This window comes from Amborella trichopoda, chromosome 7 (genome assembly GCF_054954075.1).
Source record: "Amborella trichopoda isolate Santa Cruz 75 chromosome 7, AtrichopodaSantaCruz75HAP2 v2.0, whole genome shotgun sequence".
NCBI classification, from domain to species: Eukaryota; Viridiplantae; Streptophyta; class Magnoliopsida; order Amborellales; family Amborellaceae; genus Amborella; species Amborella trichopoda.
In genome coordinates this window covers 37,597,692-37,618,115 of record NC_142342.1, presented here as the reverse complement: position 1 = coordinate 37,618,115, position 20,424 = coordinate 37,597,692, and the positions used below count along the sequence as shown (strand labels likewise).

Sequence of the window (20,424 nt, the reverse complement as noted above, 5' to 3'; positions counted from 1 at the left end):
ATCTTGACCATTGGATGTGAAATTGGGTGGCTGCAATTATTCCAATGACCAAGCTCAAACTTCAAAAGAAATTTTCTCGAAATTGACACATCCAAGCTATCAAATTTCGCATCAGATGGTTGTAAGTAATTGTGACCACTTTGTATCAAAGGTAAATGGTCTCATTGTATACAATCCCTTAAGTTTATGCTAAGTACTATCATGGTTTGCATCTTCTTAGTTCCCAGTTCTTCCACCTTTAATTCACAAAAGGGAACCATGACATGGTCCACATCACCATATAGAAAATGTAGTCATGGGGAAATTACCATCCTATTGCTTGGTTGATGATCCACAACTTCGACTGTATATCGATTCTATATTCACCACTGTCCAAAGTGTTGAATGGACCCATATGACCCTTGTGAGATGATGTAAGGAAAAGTTCTGGTGAGTTCTCTGACTCATGCTTCCGCTATGCTTTTCAAGGGTTTTAGGTACTGAACATATCTATTTCTACCTTAAATCTAGGAGTGGCAATGGGCCAGGTGACCCTGGCTGGCCATAAAACAATAGGAGCTGGGCCATAAAATGTGGTATGAGGGCCGGGCTGAGGCCAATGCCAGTTCAGTTCAGCTCAGTCCGGCACTCTTTATTTTATTTATTTTTACCATTATTTTTTCTTCATTTGTTATATGGCCAGGCGTAGGCCGGCCCTATGGGTACAAGGACTGGGCCAGGGCCAAGGCCAAGGCTGGCACCTCCCAAACCCAGCCCGGTGCCACCCTTACTTAAATCGTTGGATATGGAGCCCCAAAAATCCTGTAAATAATATACAACTAATGATCTATGATGTATTGAAATGAATGGACTGAAAGAAGGGACGATATCATTCAAACCTGAATCATGTCATGTATGAGCAGGCTCCGTAAGATTCATCAGAATAAGTGAAAATGATTTGACATGATTCAGATTATGTTCTATTTCACTTACCTAAGAAGGGACGATATCATTTAAAAGGTCAAATCACCTTAGAAAATTATTAAAGGTAGTCAAGTTATATTTGTCAAAAAACATCTGGATAATTATCTTTTGGTTTCATTATGCTCAAGTACCTCTTTGAAATAATATGTTAAAAGTGACTGAATTACTTCTGTGTAGGATTGGAACTCTATACAAGTATGGGAGCAATGTAATTTGGTCTTATTTAGGTTGCCTTGGTCAAATGATGATAATACTCACGGTTGTTCAAAGTAAGTAATATAAAACTCACTTGACATACGTTGTTTCAGTTTCATTGTCCTGAACTACAAATAAGGGTATTATTACGAGGTACGTCAGCTTTTTCAGCCAATATTGAATATGGGCAATTTGATATTTTTTAATATATTCTTTGGGTTAGATACTAGAGTGGAATAAACTTTAAAGTAACCACATTACTATTGGTTGGGATGCTTTGGCATATAATAATTCAATAAAGCGGTTTGACCATTTCGTAAGAGATAACATGAATCATTTTCAAGGCACAAATTTTTTTTTGTTTTTATTCTTTTGTCGATTCATATTGTATTTGATCAATGAGGTCTATAAAATCCTGGATCCTCAATCCATCTTCAAGATAGATTTTGAAAGTGTAGAAGCAATGCAATAGGGGTCCGCATTTGATAGTGGAAGAGTGACCACATTAAAATAGCTGTGTCCACGGGGGCGTAATTGAATCACACTCTTTATCTGTCATGTGGATCGTAGGATATTAATTTTAGGGTTTAGTAAAAGGGTGCGGTTTCTATAGAGCCTAGGCTCTAAACAATCAAAATAGCGCCTACCTTCAAATAGTGTCGAGAAATGTGGTTTCAACGATGGAAATCTTTGTGATAGCCTTAAAATATAATTCATCGTTATTTATACAGTTTAAAGCTTCAAAAATAGTATAGATCGATAGATCTATGAAAACTTGATAATCTTGAAAATTGACGGTCTAAAAATGCATTACAAAATGCATTATTTCCAAAACTTGAAATCTATTTTTTTCTCATGTCCATGCATCTTGATGTCGAGATGATCAATTTGAGAATATTTGGGCATCAAAACAATCTCTTCTAGTGATTTTTTTTAATTAGGCTCTTATTTTATTGTTTAGAGCCTCAGTTTTATATCCCTCAGTAAAAACCCCTTATTTTTAAAATTGATTGTGAAAGCTCCTTGAATTTTGGTTTCATTTGATTCATACGTAATTGTTGGGCTCACACAGTCAAGTCCTCTCGCATGAATGTGGATGTGCGCAGCGGAACTCAGATTTATGCGACACAAAATATACAAAAAAAGATGTGCGTGTGTTTATGAGTGGGAAAATCACGCAATAAAACAAATAAAAACTAACATTGAGATTTTACGTGGTTCACCTTTTAGGCTACGTTCACTGGAGAATAAGATCAGATCCACTATTAAAAATAATGGTTATAATGTTCTTTCAGGAAGTGAGTTTTTTTTAACTCTCTGATTTCTTCTAATGACTTTATCTATCTAGGTTTTCCCTCTTTGAGATTCTTCTCCCTCTCAGAGGCTTCTTTTCTTTCCCAGAGGCATTCCATCTATCTGAAAGAAAAATTTCTCTCTTTCTCTCTCTAACATACTTCTCTCTCTTCTTCTTCTTCTTCTTCACTCTTTAAGAAGAAAGGTAACTTTTTCTCTCTTCTTCGTTTTTTCTTTAAGAGAAGGCTCTTTGCATTTCTAATATACAAAGAAGAGGCTTTCACAAGAAGATGAACAACACCCAAGATGAGGCACGCTACACCATTTTTATCTCATCTCATCTCAAACCTAGCCTCTCAGGTTACTTTCCTTTTTATGTGGGATTTGATCCTCTTCAATAAACCCACGTTGTCATCTCAATGTGAGATTATCTTTGACTAACAACTTAAATGACTTCGCAATCAAGTCATTTACTATTATTAATTTTATATCCCCATATATTAAGATATTTTTATTAGTGCCCTTCCCTCATGGGATGGGACATCCAACAATCTCCCTTTCCAGTCCCTGGAGGGAGGTTTCCCTTTGCAGATCAACTAGGTGCTCATATATCACATATGTCAGCCATGCCTCTATATAACTCTTGTTTATCTCTAGCCAATATCTTTGTAATTATATCCAACTTACTCTTGTCGGTATGGATTTTCCCTGGTTGCAATAGTTTTTCACCCTTATGCAGTTTGGACTGCCATGAAACAGTTCCCCCTGTAAAACTAAGTAGGTATCTCAAGATTGACTTCTTGGAGTCTAGTTATCTAACTATGTCTTTATCTGTGTACCCTTGTAACACATGTTTTCCTCCCCCAAAGTTTAATTACACTTTAGATGCTCCTTTAAGATATATGAATATCCAATTGACACCCAGTTTTCCTTGCCAAGTTAGTGATGAATTTACTCATTATGCTAACTGCTTATGCGATATATGACATCATGCACACCATAGCATGCATTAAACTTCTTACGACTGACACGTAGGGAACTTTCTATATTTTTTCCTTCTTCTTTCAGTTCAAGGGCTCTACTTGATACTTAACTCTCATGCTTTCTTAACCTTAAGCAACTTTACCAACTCATAATTGTGATTCTTATACAAGGATTTTTTCTCATCTTGCATAGTTTTAACCCATACCCTTTTCTAATGGAAGAAAAATGTTTCTTTCTAGGGTTGCCAATGGGCAAGGCCATCCTTGGCCTTTCCCGGCCCTATTCCTTTAGCCAAGCTCAATAAAAGTTAAAAGAAAAGAATATAGAATGTTTCACTCACCCACTTAGAGCCATCTCGTACAAATATGGATGTGCACAGTGGAAACCAGGAAATATGGAAACACAAAATATGCCAAAGTCGATATGTGTGTGTATGAGTGGAAAACATGCAATAAAACATATAAAAAAATAAATCTTACTGGCACCGGATTTACGTTGTTCACCTTTTCAGGCTACGTCTATGATTAAACTAGTCTTCCAAGAAAAAACACTTATTGGGATTACTGATTTCAGCTAGAGATCTCTAGGATTTCCCTCTCTGATCTAAGAGATTATGTTCTTTCTAGAGGCTTTCTCTTTCTAAAAGAAAAAATTATTCTCTTTCTCTCATTTTTCTTTGATTCTCCCTATTTTCTCTCACAACAAAGAAAATACTTAAGAAGATGATCACTGACTCTCTTTCATCTTCTTCTCTCTAAGAAGAAAGATAACACTCTCTTCAGAGAAGGATGACTCTCTCGCCTCTTCTTCTTCTTCTTCTTTACAAAAGAAAGCTTCATGTATATCTGATACACAAAGAAGAGTCTGCCCAAAGAGTGGCCCAAGAGAGACACATGCCCAAAATGGTCTAAGAGAGATGATGTGGTTAAAACCAACTAAGAGTACCCAAAGCCTCTCACGTATTCCCTTTTATGTATGGACAAGGGATAAGAAGTGTATCAATAACCTCCTAAAAGGAGGTCCATCTCTATCTCGCTTTTAGGAAAGAGATAAGAGGAATATATTGCCATACCAAAGCCTTATGTGAGATCCTATTTTTATGGAAAGAAGACTTAGTCAACAAGTCACTATTTTTTATATTTCCGAACTACCCTTTATAAAAAAAACAATTATATTGGTATCCCTCCGTCATTAGATGAGATTCCCAATAATTTCCCCCTCCAATCCCAAGAGGGAGATCTCCCTTCGCAGATCAATTAGGTGCTCAAATGACACCCATGCTAGTCATGCTTCTCAATTACTTTTGTTTGTCTTTGGCCAAGGTCTTCGACATCATATCCGATATGTTCCTGTCGGTATGGATTTCCCCTAGTTGCAATAATCACATTCTGTAGCTTGTACTGCCATACAACAACTCCCCTTGAAAAAGTAATTAAGTATCCCGAGATTGACTTCTTGGAGATTGGTACTCCCACGATGTCTTCATCTATGTACCAATGTAATACAAGTTTTCCTCCTTTAAAGCACAAATACAGTTTGGATAATCTTCGGAGACACTTGAATATCAAATTGACTGTTGTTAGTGTTTCTTGCCAAGATTAGCGATATTTGAATCTGATCAAGGTGTTACTATCACTCCATAGAGTCATTGGTGGTTAAAGTAATTCACTGTCGGTCAAAGTGGTGACTGACGACCCATTGGTCAATACCGTCTTTACACATTGGCGATTCATTGATGTCAAGATAATGACTAATGGTCTGCCGATCAAGACTTTCTTTGCACAATGAGAATTCACCGACAATATCTAGTTGAGCTCACCAAGCATCTGCTGCGTGTGCTTCCTACAACCTATCCATAGGGAACTTTATGTGTTTTCTTCGTTCTTCTTCTCGAGTGAAGGGATCTCTTGATACTCAACCCGTGCCATCTTGCCTTTCGACAATTTTACCAGGTCATAGGTGTGATTCTTATGCAAGGATATATCTCATCTTACATAGCTTTAGCCCACACCACTTTGTGTTTGTCAACTTGACTTCTTAGTAGATTTCCATCCCTTGTAGACTAACTGGTAGAGGGTTTATGTCCCCTAGAGGACGTCCTCAGTTCAACTATAGGTGGTACTTCTTGAACAGCTTGCTTGCCTTGCTCACCCTGAACGTACATGTAAACTCCTTTGACTCATCATCTTGTTTCACTTCTCCCCCGTCTTCATTTATCATGGGGGAAGAACTACGACCGGTTCTGAATCATTGAAGTTTCGTGGATGTGCTTCCTTCTTCACATCATCAATAGTAAGGTCTTCCTAAAAGATCAGAAAGACCACCTATACCTTTGGTCACCTTCCTGTACTTAGGATCCTACAGCCTAAGCTGAACTTTTCATCTGAGTACCTTTAGAAGATGCATATGAGTCTTTTCTTATTCAAACTTGGATATTTGTTGCTTGGCATGTGCACCAATGCCCTGAGCATCATCAAGTGTGACTAAGAGATATCCTTTCCGGTCCAACCTCTCTCTTAGATTTGACCATCCAAAGAAAACAACGAGATCGATGTTAAGTAACATGTTGTGAGGATTGTTTTACCCCAATACACCTTGTTGGTGGATAACATGCTCCTAACCCTGAGACACTTTAGTAGCTTGCATCTCCCTTTCTACCATGCGAGGAAATCCTGAAAGATCTCAAACACCTGATGTTTTAGTTTCACTCATACCGTGTATGAAGCATCATCGATGAAGGTGACGAGGTATGTTGCGCCACCAAAGGACTCCGATGCTCTGATATCCACAACTCAATCTGAGTTGCATGATGCATTTTTAATGCACCCTTCACCACAATTTCCAATCACAACAAAATTGTAGTCACTGTAGTGGTTTGCCTGCCATCACCCATGGTATTGTCCTCATACCGTTCATTCTTAAGCTTTCGACAATCTTTCTTGATGTGCGTTTCCTTACCATAATGAAAACATTTGATCCCCCTTTTCGTCTTCGATCAATTTTGGTCATTATTCTTAGACCTTACTCGATTTGTGATAAGAGCTTGCGAGTCCGATGTGTTGGAGGCTTTTCTTCTCATCTTCTCATTCAGTTGGCTACTAGTGATCTGACTCATGGTTACTATCCCAGCGGGTGTTGAGTTACTCACAGAGACTACCAGTGTCTCCTAACTGTCTGACAATGAATCGAGTAAAAACAAAGCCTGTAGCTCATCTTCCAGGAACAATTTCATCGTTGCGAGTTGGTCCCATCCCCGAACTTTATGTTCACTAACTTCTAGATCAAGAACGCCTTATTTCCGACTGCTTCTTCTCGTACAAGTTATTTAGCTTAACCCACAATGACTTCGAGGATATCTCCATCGACACATGGTGGAATACATTTTCTTCCAACTATAGTCTGATAGTTCTAACAAACTTTTTGTCCAGTCTCTTCCACTCATCGTCTATTATAATTTTGGGTCTGTGTTTTACCCCTTCAATGGGTGTGTACAAGTCGCGACAATATAATAAATCTTCCATCTTTGGCTTCCAGATGATCTAGTTATTACCATTGAGTGATATCATTATGCTCTCGATACTGGAATCCATCTATCCACCACACTGTCTATCCCTCGTGCGTTGTGGTTAGCAATCGCCCGATGGTTTTGGTTAACTGCCCACCGATACTGAACTGCTGCCCGATCGTCAACTGCCTCCTGATTGTGAACCATCGCCTGATCGTTGTGTTGTTCGATCGTTACTGCCACCCGATCGTTGTGACATCTGATCATTACTGTCGCCCGATGAAATTATGTTTTTCCTTACTTGCCCTACAACCGTTAGGTTTGCTACACCATAAAACGGTGATAGGGAGGACTAAGCAGCAAGGGAAAACACGCTCTGATACCACTTGTTGGGCTCACCCACTTAGAACCCTCTCACACGAATGTGGAAGTGCACAGCAGAAACCAAGAAATATGGAAACATAAAATATGCCAAAGTTGACGATTGCGTGTACGAGTGGTAAAACATGTAATAAAGCATATAAAGAAATAAATCTTACTGGTACGGGATTTACGTGGTTCAGCTTTTCAGGCTACGTCCATTAGAGAAAGAGACAAACCCACTATGAAACTCACAAGTTACAATAGTCTTCCAAGAAACAACCTTTCTTGGGATCACCGATTTCATTTATAGAGACTTCTCTCTAGGATTTTCCTATCTGATCTCAGAGACTTCTTCCTTTCTATAGGCTCTCTCTCTTTAGAAGAAAATATTCTCTCTTTTTCTTTTTTTTCTTCCCTTCTCCCTTTTTTCTCTCACAACAAAGAAAAGACTTTAGAATATGATCACTCGTTCTCTTTCATCTTCTTCTTCTCTTTAAGATTAAGGATAATACTCTATCTTCTTCTTCTAACTTCAAAGAAGAATAACTTTCTCTCTCTTCTTCTTCTTCTTCTTTTTCTATTCAAAAGAAGGCTTCCTGTATATATATATATATATATATATATATCTATTTTTCTTATTCTTCTTCTTCATTTCAAAAGAAGGCTTCTGATACATAAAGAAGAGTCCACCCAAAGAATGGCCCAAGAGAGATGCACGTTCAAAATGGCCCAAGAGTTGACTTTGGTTAAAACCAACCAAGAGCACCCAAAGCCTCTCACGTATTCTCTTTTTTGTATGGGACAATGGATAAAGCCTCTCACGCATTCCCTTTTATGTTTGGGACAATGGATAACTACCATATTTGAAAGAGTATCCATAACTTTCTAAAAAAAGGTCCATCTCTATCTCTCTTTTAGGAAAGCGATAAGAAGAATATATTCCCATACCACAACCGTACGTGCTTTCTTATTTTTATGGAAAGAAGACTTAGTCAATAGGTCAATTTTTTCCACCTTCCCAAATTGCCTTTCATCAAAAGAACAATTGCATTGGTGTCCTTCCCTCATGGGATGAGATTCCCAACATAGACAAAACCAAGTAAAAGTTAAAGGCAAACAATGTAGAAAAGATGAAAAAGATGGGTCGGGACCGGCCGGGCCAGGTTTGTTCTAGCCTGGCGTATGTCTGGTTTTTTAAGGCCGACTGGGCCACCCTGGCTATTTCCATCCCTATAAAAACCAAAATGTAAAATAATAGTAATTGAAAGTGTGTTAAAAAAACAATTTCAAAGTGAGCGTTTTTTTCATATTTAATCGTTTCCAATATGGTTTAAAGTTCAAACTAATTTTACATTAGCTTAAAATTGAAACTAATTAAATATGTTTGAATAAATCCGCTGAAATCTGCAAAGCGATTTTATGCAAATTAGATTAGATTAAATCAATTTGAACGACAAGATTAAATTTTGGAGCGATACAATTGTACCCCGTGTTTTTAGATTTCATTTTTCAATAGACCGAATGTTTAAAAACATATCTTGGGGCATAGAGATCCCATGTGTTATATTTTCTAACCCCTTGGACTAGCTTGACTCACTTTTAACCCATCGTATAGGAGAGGGGTTATTACGAAATTGAATTTAACCCATGGTATAGGAGAGGGGTTATTACGAAATTGAATTTTTTTGGGTCTATATGAAATTTTCCATTTTTTTTTTTGGTTAAACACCATTTTTTCCTTTACAATGCTTGCTGGCATCATAAAGTGACACACATACTTCCATCGGTTCTAATGCTGATTGTTTTTCTTTTTAACCATTTCATCGAGTAGAAATTCTGGGCTTGTTGGGATGTAATCATTATCACCGATAATTTACTATTTCAATAAAATAAATATTGACAATAGATTATATGTTCTTTGACAATGTCCCTTATAAAATTATATGAAAAACTTATACACAGTTTTACATTTAAATTTATCTTTTTAAAAATCTATTTTCACTTTATTCAAAATAATTTTCTAAAATCATGTTGTTTTAGCCATATATAACAAAATAGAAAGTATTCAAAAAATAAATATAAAAATTAATTAATATTATATAATACAATGTATGTACAAAATAACTAATAGAATAATATTTTGATGAGTATGTCAATTTTCAGGTCAGATAGTTTAATTCTATTAATTATTATTTAAACGGGCCCTATAAGTATGTTATACTAATAGTTAGGACATTTGGACAAATCAGTTGCTTGAGACTTTCTATACCCAACTCAAGATAGATTGAAGGTTATTTATTTATTTTTTTCATCATTTTATTATGGCATATAATAAATATATATTTGAAACCCGGCGATCCAGATTTGGAATTGTTGATCTAGACTAGGAATCGGCCAAGACTGAATCCGTTTTGAGAAAGTATCAATACTAGCCCGGTTTCCCCCCTAAAACCCCCTTTCATTTTTTTTGTTGAAACTTATTTAACACAGTGGAGACCACTTCTTGTAGGGAGGTGGCTAGCAAATGTGCTTTAGAGATAAGGACATTGATATCTCTTGGCTCTATTATCTGAAGGACTTGGACTTGATCCTAGTTATTGGAATGAGAAATTTGGCAAGCATAATCTAATACAGATGATAAATTACTATCCACCATGTCCAGATCCCGAGCTTAACACTTGGGTCGTCATTCTGATCCAGATGGCATCACGGTTCTTCTGCAAGGTGAAGTAGGAGGATTGCAAGTGCTCAAAGATGGAAAATGGATCAACGTGAAACCGAAAAAAAATGTTTTTGTGGTAAACATAGGCTATCAATTGCAGGTACAATACATAGCTCTTCTTATGATTCTTATAATGCAGCCTATATTACCTTTATATAGAAAACCAACCCCAATTTACCTACTCGTATATGAATTAAATTATATGGTGCTACTTGTAAACAAGTAGTTACGAAGTGTTCACATATGTCAATACTAGGCTCTTATTGTTTATACCATCTAAATGTCATTAACCTTTTTTGTATATGAATTAATCACATTGTGTTATTTTTAAACAAGAGTTACTAAGTATTCACATATGTCAATACTAGGTTCACATTGTTTACAATAACCATGACCTTTTTATTTGTGGGTAATTTAGCGGGAAAGAGCTCCTACCTATGGTGGAAATGAAATTGTAGACATTATGTTATGATGCCTTGCCATTTTGACCACTTAGGCTTGAGCCCAATCCTACTGTGACTAACATTAAGACTCCATGTATTTCACGGATCCAATTTGAAAAGTATCTTTAAGCCCAACAATAATATACAATTTCTATAAATCCATTGTAGAAAAATAAATATGTCATCTCGACAGTCAGATGACAATCAAGGAGCGTTGGGACGTGCCGTTCCTCAAACTCAAAAAGTTTTGATTTTATTGAGCGGCACAACAACATACTCCAACAATTTACATTGGACATATAAGGATTGTGGTAATGTGATTTTATATATAGTTTTTATTTGGGAATTAAATATTCTAAAAATATTATATGCACCCACAAGAGCATATTGTAGATTCAATCCTTCGGTCAAAAGAAAAATATCTTTGGATTGATTAGGGATCATTCAAATCCCAAAAGATATTCTATTCCTTTGGGAGTACACTGTCCATTTACTCCCTCAGGTAAAAACCCACCTAGGATTAATTTTAGGCCCCAAATTTTGGAAGTATAACCTCTTTAGCACATAGATTAACCTCAATAATTTTTTTTTTTTTTTTTTTCTAATTGCACCTACTAAACGCTTCAAAAAAATTGTCTCAAGATTGAATAAAAAATGTCCAATTTTTAAAGGGTAAAATCTAAGTGTTAAGAAAATTCAAAGTCCAAATTTTTTCTTTCGAGAATAATCATCTCGTGATTCAATTTCAGATTGAAAAATCCTCCCTAGTAGGTCATTTGACCTAGGGATAGAATTGAACTATGCTCCTGAGGGAGCAAGGTATGCTCGATATTCGAAATTTTGGACTGTCTGAGAAATTTTTTATTTTTTAAATACAGATCCAGTGATTCTAATGTTGCTTTACTATAGAAAAAACAGAGAGCTTTATCCGTTGGTGTGAATGGCTTAGGTTATTAGCAATGGGAAGTTCAAAAGTATTGAACACCACATCATCTCGAATTTCAATACCAACATTTTATGGCCCCTTTATGAATGCATTCATTGAGCTTAGCAATGAATTAGTGAGTAAAGAAAGCCCTGCATTTTACAGGAGTTACAGATATGAGGAATTCTTTGACAGGTTTTTTTAGCCAAGAACTCACGGGGAAAGCAGTCCTTGACCACTTCAAGTATTATTCATAGTAAATATTTCAAGGGCCCTATGAGAGGCAATAGTATCATGAACCACCTTGAGCTTGGTGCTATTGGTACCATGGTTGTCAATATTCTACAGGATATCTGGTTCCGTATGGTGAGTGCATTTAGTGAAAATTAGGGATTCATGTACTGGACACAACTGTTTTAAATGGTAGTGAGCCTTTGCCATATTATATAATGTTGGAAGGCAGAATAGAAATTGCGAACCATTTGAGAGTCACATTTAATACATATTTTTCTAAATAAATGATGTAAAAGAGGATCCGAAAAACAGAATCTTGGAAAGATTACTTAAATTATTATAATCATAGAAAAATTATTATAATCATAGAAAAAGGAAAAAGTTTATATAGAGCCGAGGCTCTAAACGATCAAATTAGAACCCACCTCAAAAATTTCGCTAGAAGAGGTTGTTTTGATGTACAAATATCCTCAAATTGATCATCTCGATATCAAGATGCATGGACATGAAAAAAAAATTGATTTCAAGTTTTGGAAATAGTGCATCTTGTAACACATTTTTAGACCGTCAATTTTCAAGATTTTGAAGTTTCCATAGATCTCCTTGATCTGCACTGTTTTTGAAGTTTTAAATTTTATAATTCAAGATAAAAAAATATTTTGAAGCTATCACAAACATTTTCAGTATTGAAACCACATTTGTTGACATTATTTGAAGGTGCGCTTTACTTTGATTGTTTAGAGCCTCAGCTCTATGCAAACCACACCCATTCTATTGGCTAAAAATTAATTTTATATTTTATATTTTATTTTGTTTTTAACACAAAATATTTAGCTAAATTTTGGGGTTTCATTTTTTTTTATAAATAACTAAACAAAAACTATTAAAGTATTTTTAAATAAAAATACATTTAAATTTATATTGATGAATATTTTTATTCAAAATATGTAAAACTGGAATTCAAGACGTCATGTTATAGTGCCCCGCCACCCTTACTAGCTGAATAAGAAATTATTATATTAAGGCTCGATGTGTTTCATGGATCCAATTTGAAAAGCATCTTTATTCCCCAAAATAGAAAAACGGCCCTTAATGAGTCCATGTGTTTAGGAGTTCAGATACAATTTCAGGGAGTCCATTGTAGGAAAATAAATATGTCATCTATCCTGGGTACGCTGTTCTTCCGGCTCAGGGTTTTGACTTTCTTTGAGCGGTACAACAACACACTCCAACCATTTCCATTGGACATATGAGGGTCGTGGTGATGTGATTTTATGTATAGTTTTTACTTAGCAATTGAATATTCCAAAAAGATTTTATGCACACCCACAAAAGCATATTGCAGATTCATTCCCTTTGTTCAAATCCCAAATGATATTCTACTCCCTCGAAAGTATACTGTCCATTTACTTCCTCAGATAAAACCCCACCTAGGCCCCCAAAATTTTGAGATATAACCTCTTTAATACATATATTAACCTCAACAAAAAATATTGTTTAATTGCACCCTCTAAACACATGAAAAGGATTATATCTCAAGATTGAGTAGAAACCGTCCAATTTACAGATGGTGAGATCTAAGTATCTTGAAAAGGATTATATCTCAAGATTGAGTAGAAACGGTCCAATTTTTAGAGGGTGAGATCTAAATATTAGAAAATTCAAATTTCAAATTTTTTTTTCTAATGTAAATAATCATCTTGTTATATTTAAGTAGTTTCCAAAAATTCAACTCGTAAAAATCCTCGAGTAGGTCATCTGACCGACGCACTAAAAATGAACTATGCTCCCGAGGGAGCATAGTATATGGAATGCATTCAAATTTTGGACTGTATGAGAACTTCTTTTATTTTTTATTTGTTTTAATACTGATCCAGTGATTCTAATATCTTAAGTTGATTCTAAAGTTTCATGTTGAGAAAACCCACCAAATATGTGTCCTAGCCGAGGGAGTAGATGTACATTACTAAATTATTCTTCCCCCCCCCCCACAGGAGTATGCTCTTTTGGGGACTCCAATATCTTCGCAAGTTCTTTTTAGTTTTCTATCTCTCTTACCGTCTTTCACTTTCTGTTCTATGCTATCATGTGCTTTATCATACAAAAAAATAGAGCGCTTTATGTGTTGGTGTGAATGGTTTAGGTTATCAGCAACGGGAGGTTCAAAAGCGTGGAACACCGTGCAATTACGAAATCCACATCCTCTCGAATTTCATTACCAACATTTTATGGTCCCTCTTTGGATGCATCAATTGGGCCTGCCAATGAATTAGTGAGCAAAGAAAGCCCTGCAATTTACAGGAGTTACACATTTGGGGAGTTCTTTGACAGGTTTTTTAGCCAGGAACTCAAGGGGGAAAACAGTCCTTGACCACTTCAAGTATTGTGCAGAGTGAATATTTCAAGGGCTCTATAAGGCATAGCATCCTGAACCACAATGAGTTTGATGCATTTGGTGACATGGTTGTCAATATTCTACAGCTTACCTGGCTCCATATGGTGAATGCATTTAGTGAAAATAAGGGTTTCAAGTCCTGTACTGGACACAACTGTTTTCAATGGAAGTGTGCCTTTGCCTAATTATATAATGTTGGAAGGTTGTTGGAAGGTAGAATAGAGATTGCAGCAACAATTTGAGAGTATCATTTAATACAAATCGTTTATATATTTGCTAAATAGCTTAGGTAAAAGAGGATCTGAAAACAATCTCTTGAAACTATTACTTAAATTTATTATAATCATAAGAAAATTACTTATGTAGGCTCGAATTTTATTGTTCAGTGCCTCTGCTCTATATCCCTTAGTAAAAACCCATTATTTTTAAAATTGATTGTGAAAGTTCCACGAATTTTGGTTTCATTTGATTCATACGTAATTGTTGGGCTCATAGAGTCAAGTCCTCATACATGAATACGGATGCGTGCAGCGGAACCAAGATTCATGGGACACAAAATATACCAGAAACAATGTGCGTGTGTTTATGAGTGGAAAAATCAAGCAATAAAATAAATAAAATAAAAATTACTCACTAACACCGAGATATTACGTAGTTCACCTTTTAAGCTACATCCATTGGAGAATAAGATCAAATCCACTATTAAAGATAATGTTTAGAATGTTATTCCAAGAAGTAAGTTTTTTTGAACTCTCTGATTTCTTCTAATGACTTTATCTATCTAGGTTTTCCCTCTTTGAGGTTCTTCTCTCTCTCATAAGCTTCTTTTCTTTCTCAGAGGCATTCTATCACCAATTTTCGAGAAGGTCTCTAAAATATTTGAGTTCTATAAGCTCAAGGTCGATCTACTCCCAACCCGGAGAGATAAGTTAGGTCGGTGCATGATTTGCTTTTGGTTTAGGAAATAGGTCTTTAGTATAAGTAGAGATTTTCTTTAATTATCCTTATGAAAGAGAAGCTAACACGAGATTTAAAGAGATCTAGATAAAAATTTAGGGTTTTGGATTGGATAAAGCCAATCATGAAAGAGAGATAAATAAAGGGGAGTTAAAAGTTAGGAGATTAGAGAGAAACAGGAGGAAAGAGAAAAAAATAGGGAGATAAAGAGTTAGAAAATAGGGTAGGAGAGGAAAAACATGGAAGAGAGAGATAACTTTTATCGTTCTTTTATTTCTTTAATTATTTCTTTTGTTCAAAGTTTATTTAAAAGGAGATGTCTCTTCATTTTGCGGTGAATTCCCTTACAAAAATTGAGAGATGGTGTATTCTATCAACTATATTATTATTATTTTTGTTATTGTATCAGTTTTATTTTCTCCATGGAGTACTTATACCCGCTTCTGCATCATATCACTAAGGATATCGGTGAACAAAAAGGGTAAAGAAAATGCAAAATATAAGAAAATAGAGGGAGAAAGAAAGAAAAAAGAACAAAAATATCGTGGACGGGTGGAAGGGTATGCAAGCACCATTCCATTATAAGAGATTTCACAATGTTGAAATCTAGTGGCTCAAAATTAATTTTATTTTGGGGGTTTGTATAAGGTTGCAAACTTAAAGAATCGAATCAAGGCGCACCTCCAAATTTTATGATAACATGTATTTTTGATGTAAAAAATACTTTGGATTATTTAAAGTCTATTTTTTTCTTTAAATATAAAATTTTAAACTTAAAAAATAGTTAAAATCATGTAGATCTATAAACATATGGAAATCTTAAAAATGAACAATCTAGACAATGTGTTGCAAGATGCACTTGTTTTGGTACTCAAAATCGTTTTTTTTTTTTTCTTCATATCATACATCTCGATGTCGAGATGATCAATTCGATGATTTTTTTTCTTCATAGCCATACATTTCAATGGCCTATCTCCGACCTATTTAAAATGGGAAAAGGAAGTCTCATTTCCCCTACCAACCATTCATCTCACATCTTTGGCAACTATCTGTTTAGTGGAAGAAATGGCTCATGCCTATCGTTGCCATACTTTACAACTGAGACTTGACACCACAACTGCTCCTGATATGCAGACTCCTCCACTATCATTTGGATAAAAGGCCTCTATTTTAACGTTAGGGAATAATGAAAGTTAATTGGATGCACACTTCTGATATGCACACTCCTCCAAGAGTTAGTCCAACATGAGGGAATAATGAAAGTTAATAGGATGCAAGGTATAAAAGTGCCCTATCAAGTAGGTGACTTAAAGCTTAATTGACCATCTTGTAACGAGTGGTGTGTCAAAATTAAAGAAATTAAAAAAAAAAACAGTCCCAATTTGATGTACACGATTTTAGAACAACAATGTGTGAATTAGTCATTGTGTCTCAAAAATTTTTAATTCGATCAAACGATCCAATCCAGATTGGCATTCTTTAAAGGAAAAGTGTTTGGTGACTCAGCCGACTAACCGGTAAATATGAGGTCATGTTGGGTTTGGCCATTATGTATACGATCTTGGGTAGGATCCCGGTATCTGAGATTCTCGGTTTTGCAAGCTAGGGTTCCTGGTAACCTTACAATTGGTATCAGAGGACAAGGTGTGTACGGGGCTAAGACTTATATTAAGAAAAATATGAATAATGAAGTGTGATGGATACATGGTTTGAGGTGGAGAAATACGGATGCAAAGTGTTTTAGAAAATTCCACAATGGAAGCAAGCGATAAGAAATTAAGAAATCTATTAAATGAAAGTTGGCAAGATGAATTTGGTGATTTTACGATCAAAGTGGAGATTATTAGATTTGTTGATAGTCATAGTCACTATACCTATATTTTATTCGAAAAATTGAGAGTAATATGAGAAAAGAAAATGGGGGCTTCTTTGAGGAATAAAATAAAGCCTAAGTGATCTCTTTAAAAGAGGACCAAAGGAAGACATAATACTCATCCTTTTGAGGGTCACCTCCTAGGGGTTATGGGAAGGAATCTCCAATATGGAGATAGGTTTCCAAGAGAGAGAGAAAAAGAGAGAAAGTCTCTCGATTGCTCTCAAGTTGCTCCTTTCGATAGCAGCATAGCGGTAGGAGAAAAAGATGTTGATCATTGGTGTTACTCTGTCGGGAGAGCGGGTTTAGAAGGGAAGATCAATAAGGTTCTTACTGAAGTTTAGAAATAGGTATATCTTTTGTACCCAAAAACTATAATCGTCATTGTAATATTGGATTTCTACTTGCCAAAACTGTGAATATAGCCTTATGGGGTGAACCACGTAAATCATGTGTTGTGGTGGTATGGTTTATTATTATTATTTTATTTTTTGCACTTGATTTGTAGTTGTATTTGTCTACTTCAGATTTAGCCTTCTATATACACGATCTTGGGTGGGATCTTGGTATTTGAGATTCCTGGTTACGCATACTACAGGGTCCTAATAACCCTACAATCCCTCTTAAAATATCCAAACATTTAAGATTTAATAATCTCTACTATTGTGGTTTACGTATATAGAATATTTTATTTTTGAAAATAAAAAATTATGGTTTCCACCTTCCATTTTGATATAGTGAAATTATATTTTTTGACATCCATCTTTAATATGGATGCCTAAGGCATAAGGAGACACCTATTTGTGTGAGCCGGTGGCTCACCAAAACTATGTCCTTTTTAAAAACCCTGGGTCAACCTACCCTGCATGTGCTCTCCAAAAAGGGTGTTTTGTAGGCTTAGTCTTGCATGTTCTCTTCACTTAGGATCATTTATAGGCTTCCCCCATCTATCACTCTCTTCCCTTAAAATAAAATGAGGAATGGGGCAATTTATAAAAATATTCTAGTGAATATATAACATCCGTTAATAATGCTAATGCTCTTCCATATATCATTTCAAGTTTGCTAGAAATAATTTTTAAAGGGGAAATATCCTCGTTCCCTCTATTTTTGGCTTTCATATCTTAATAGACCTAATGATTCAAAATATATCTCAAAACCTCTTGATTAACTTTATCCACTTTTAACTATTTTTTAGCACTAACAAATATAAAAAAGATATGCTCATTCTAAATCCTTCATCTCTTTACGTGATATATTCCCCCCAAATTTCTCTCTTTAACATTCACCCTCTTTGTCTCTCTAAGGGGGAGAGAGAGAGAGTGAGAGACGCGGGGAAGGGGAGATTGAATGGGAAAATAGGTAGAGAGAGAGATTTAGGAGAAAATTACGTGAAAAGGGAAATGATGATGTTTAGAAAGGATTTCTTTCATATATTTAAAAAAATAGGTTTGAAAGGAATAAACATAGCTTAGGGGGTTAAAAGATATAAAACTTATAATTTTTATAACCGAAGATATGTTTTGAAAACTTCGGTCGACTGATATATAAAACTTAAAAATGGGAGGTATGAAGATATTTTCCCATTTTAAATAGAACAACCAGCAAAAAAAACGAAAAAAAACACCAGTACTTAATTGCTATGATGGATAATTTGTTTAAACATACATAAGGCCTACCTATAACTAAATAAATGTAAAAATAACTTTAGAGAATTACTGCCAACTATGAAGAAGCAAAATTGCTAATAACGAATCAAAATTATGAGATAATATGGAAACTATTACTTTATTATAGTCTTATAAAAAGTACATTTAGTGAGTCTGCATTACCTGTTTTGAGGAGGTACATCAACGATGGATGTCTCATAAATGAGGAGACACATGTTTTGATTAGTTCGTTGACTCACCAAAACTTTGTCTTTATCACATGAGTAGAACAAGGAGGCTACGGTCAAAGCCTACTTGTGTCAATGTATCTCGCCTTATTTGGAAATAATATCACTATAGATATCCATGGGCAAAAAAGGTAAAAGAAAATGCACACTATAGGAAAATGGAGGGAGAAAAGTTAAATTTAGATTTCACAATACTGTTTCTATTGGCTAAAAGTTAAGTTTATATTTTATTTTTTATTTGATTTAAAATATTTGTTTGAATTTTGGGGTTTAGATTTTTTTTTTTTTAAACATAACTAAATAAAAATGATTAAACGTATTTTTTTAGAAAAAAAAATTACATTTAAATGGATGGTGATGATAGAATACCAAATAATAGACAAAGGTATTAGACTCTTGAGTTGGCTCACAAAAGTGGACGTTGTACAACGAAAAGTGGGTACATTTTGTCTCTCATCAGCAGCCATGGCTGAGGTTGCTAAAGGATTAGAGAAACTCATAAGCAATGGTGTCAACTCCAAATATTTGACACTCTTTTCTCTTGAAGAACGACCCAAGTTCTCTTCCGATGAATCCCTTTCTGAATCCATTCCTGTAATCGATCTCAGTTGTGTTTTTGATGGTTTAGGTCGACAATATATTATCCGACAGATCTTTAAAGCCTCTGAAGAATAGAGATTTCTTCAGGTCATCTCTCTCTCTCTCTCTCCTTTTGTAACATGCCTAAATTTTCAAAAAAAAAATTAAAAATAAAAATAAATAAAAATAAATAAAAATAAATAAATCTTTATAGTGTGATGGTCCATGTAAGTATTATGGTCCTTAGGGACCATCACCACTTTTGTTAACTTTTTCCTTTCCTTTACCACGTCCTTTAGTTGACGTGGACCTTAAAGGTTTCACTTTTAATAGTATTGTCACACCTCATGTATGAGGTGGAGCTTAATAAGATAATATAATAATATGTCCTACGAATTTAAATACGAGAGGTGAGGACTTCCACCCTAGAAAACTTTTAAGATCTTTCTCTCTCTAGTCGAAACACAGTGTGCTCCTCTCTCAAGCCGAATTTTTATCGGAAGCTTCCTTTCAAATATTTTAGGTAAGTGATTTCATTATCTTGAAAAATAATCCGTTCTTTTTAAAAATGAAATGAAATAATTACTTCTGCTTATTACCATGAATTTTAGGCGCGATAAATTTTATGCGCAAGCAACCTCATTATTTTGAAAAATAATCTTTTTAATAAAATTGTGATATTTTATCTATGTTAGAAATTTTCAAATGCTATAAATTCTTAAAAATAAATTTATTTATTTTTCTTGTCTATTGTTAGAGAATTTTAGATACTGTAAAATTATTAGAAATAAATGTGATATTTATGCTTTTAGTAAAATTGTGAGATTTCTTTCTACTGTTTTTGAATATTTAGACATTGTAAAATTCATGTGCAAATGACTGTCTTATTATTTGAAAACTGATATTTTTGCATTGGATTATAACATTGTCTGTGAAATGTTTATTTGTAAATTGACATCCCATAAATTGTGATAATTCCGTATTCTTGAATTTCTATAAGAGTTTTTCTATACATATTAGACTGGCAATTGTGCTACAATGTCTTGACGAATTGCAACCTTTCTAAATTTGAGCCCAAAATATTTGACTGGTTATT

The 20,424-nt window shown here is 34.8% G+C and overlaps 1 protein-coding gene across 5 annotated transcripts in view; it reads left to right on the top strand.

Moving 5' to 3' along the window:
• The window catches only part of LOC105421165 (protein DMR6-LIKE OXYGENASE 1-like), a 31,124-nt gene extending 16,888 nt beyond the window's left edge, over positions 1–14,236 (top strand). For 2 of the 5 annotated variants that reach the window (XM_088872955.1, XM_088872953.1), the window contains 2 exons: positions 10,004–10,125; positions 13,771–14,236. In XM_088872955.1, coding sequence (XP_088729081.1) covers positions 10,004–10,125; positions 13,771–13,998 — 350 coding nt within the window. In that variant the 3' untranslated portion in view covers positions 13,999–14,236. Of the gene's footprint in view, positions 1–1,140; positions 1,233–10,003; positions 10,126–11,558; positions 11,836–13,770 lie in introns of those variants that run through there. The other 3 variants (XM_088872954.1, XM_020671768.2, XM_020671770.2) reach the window with 3 other exon arrangements.
• The last annotated feature ends 6,188 nt before the right edge of the window (positions 14,237–20,424 follow it).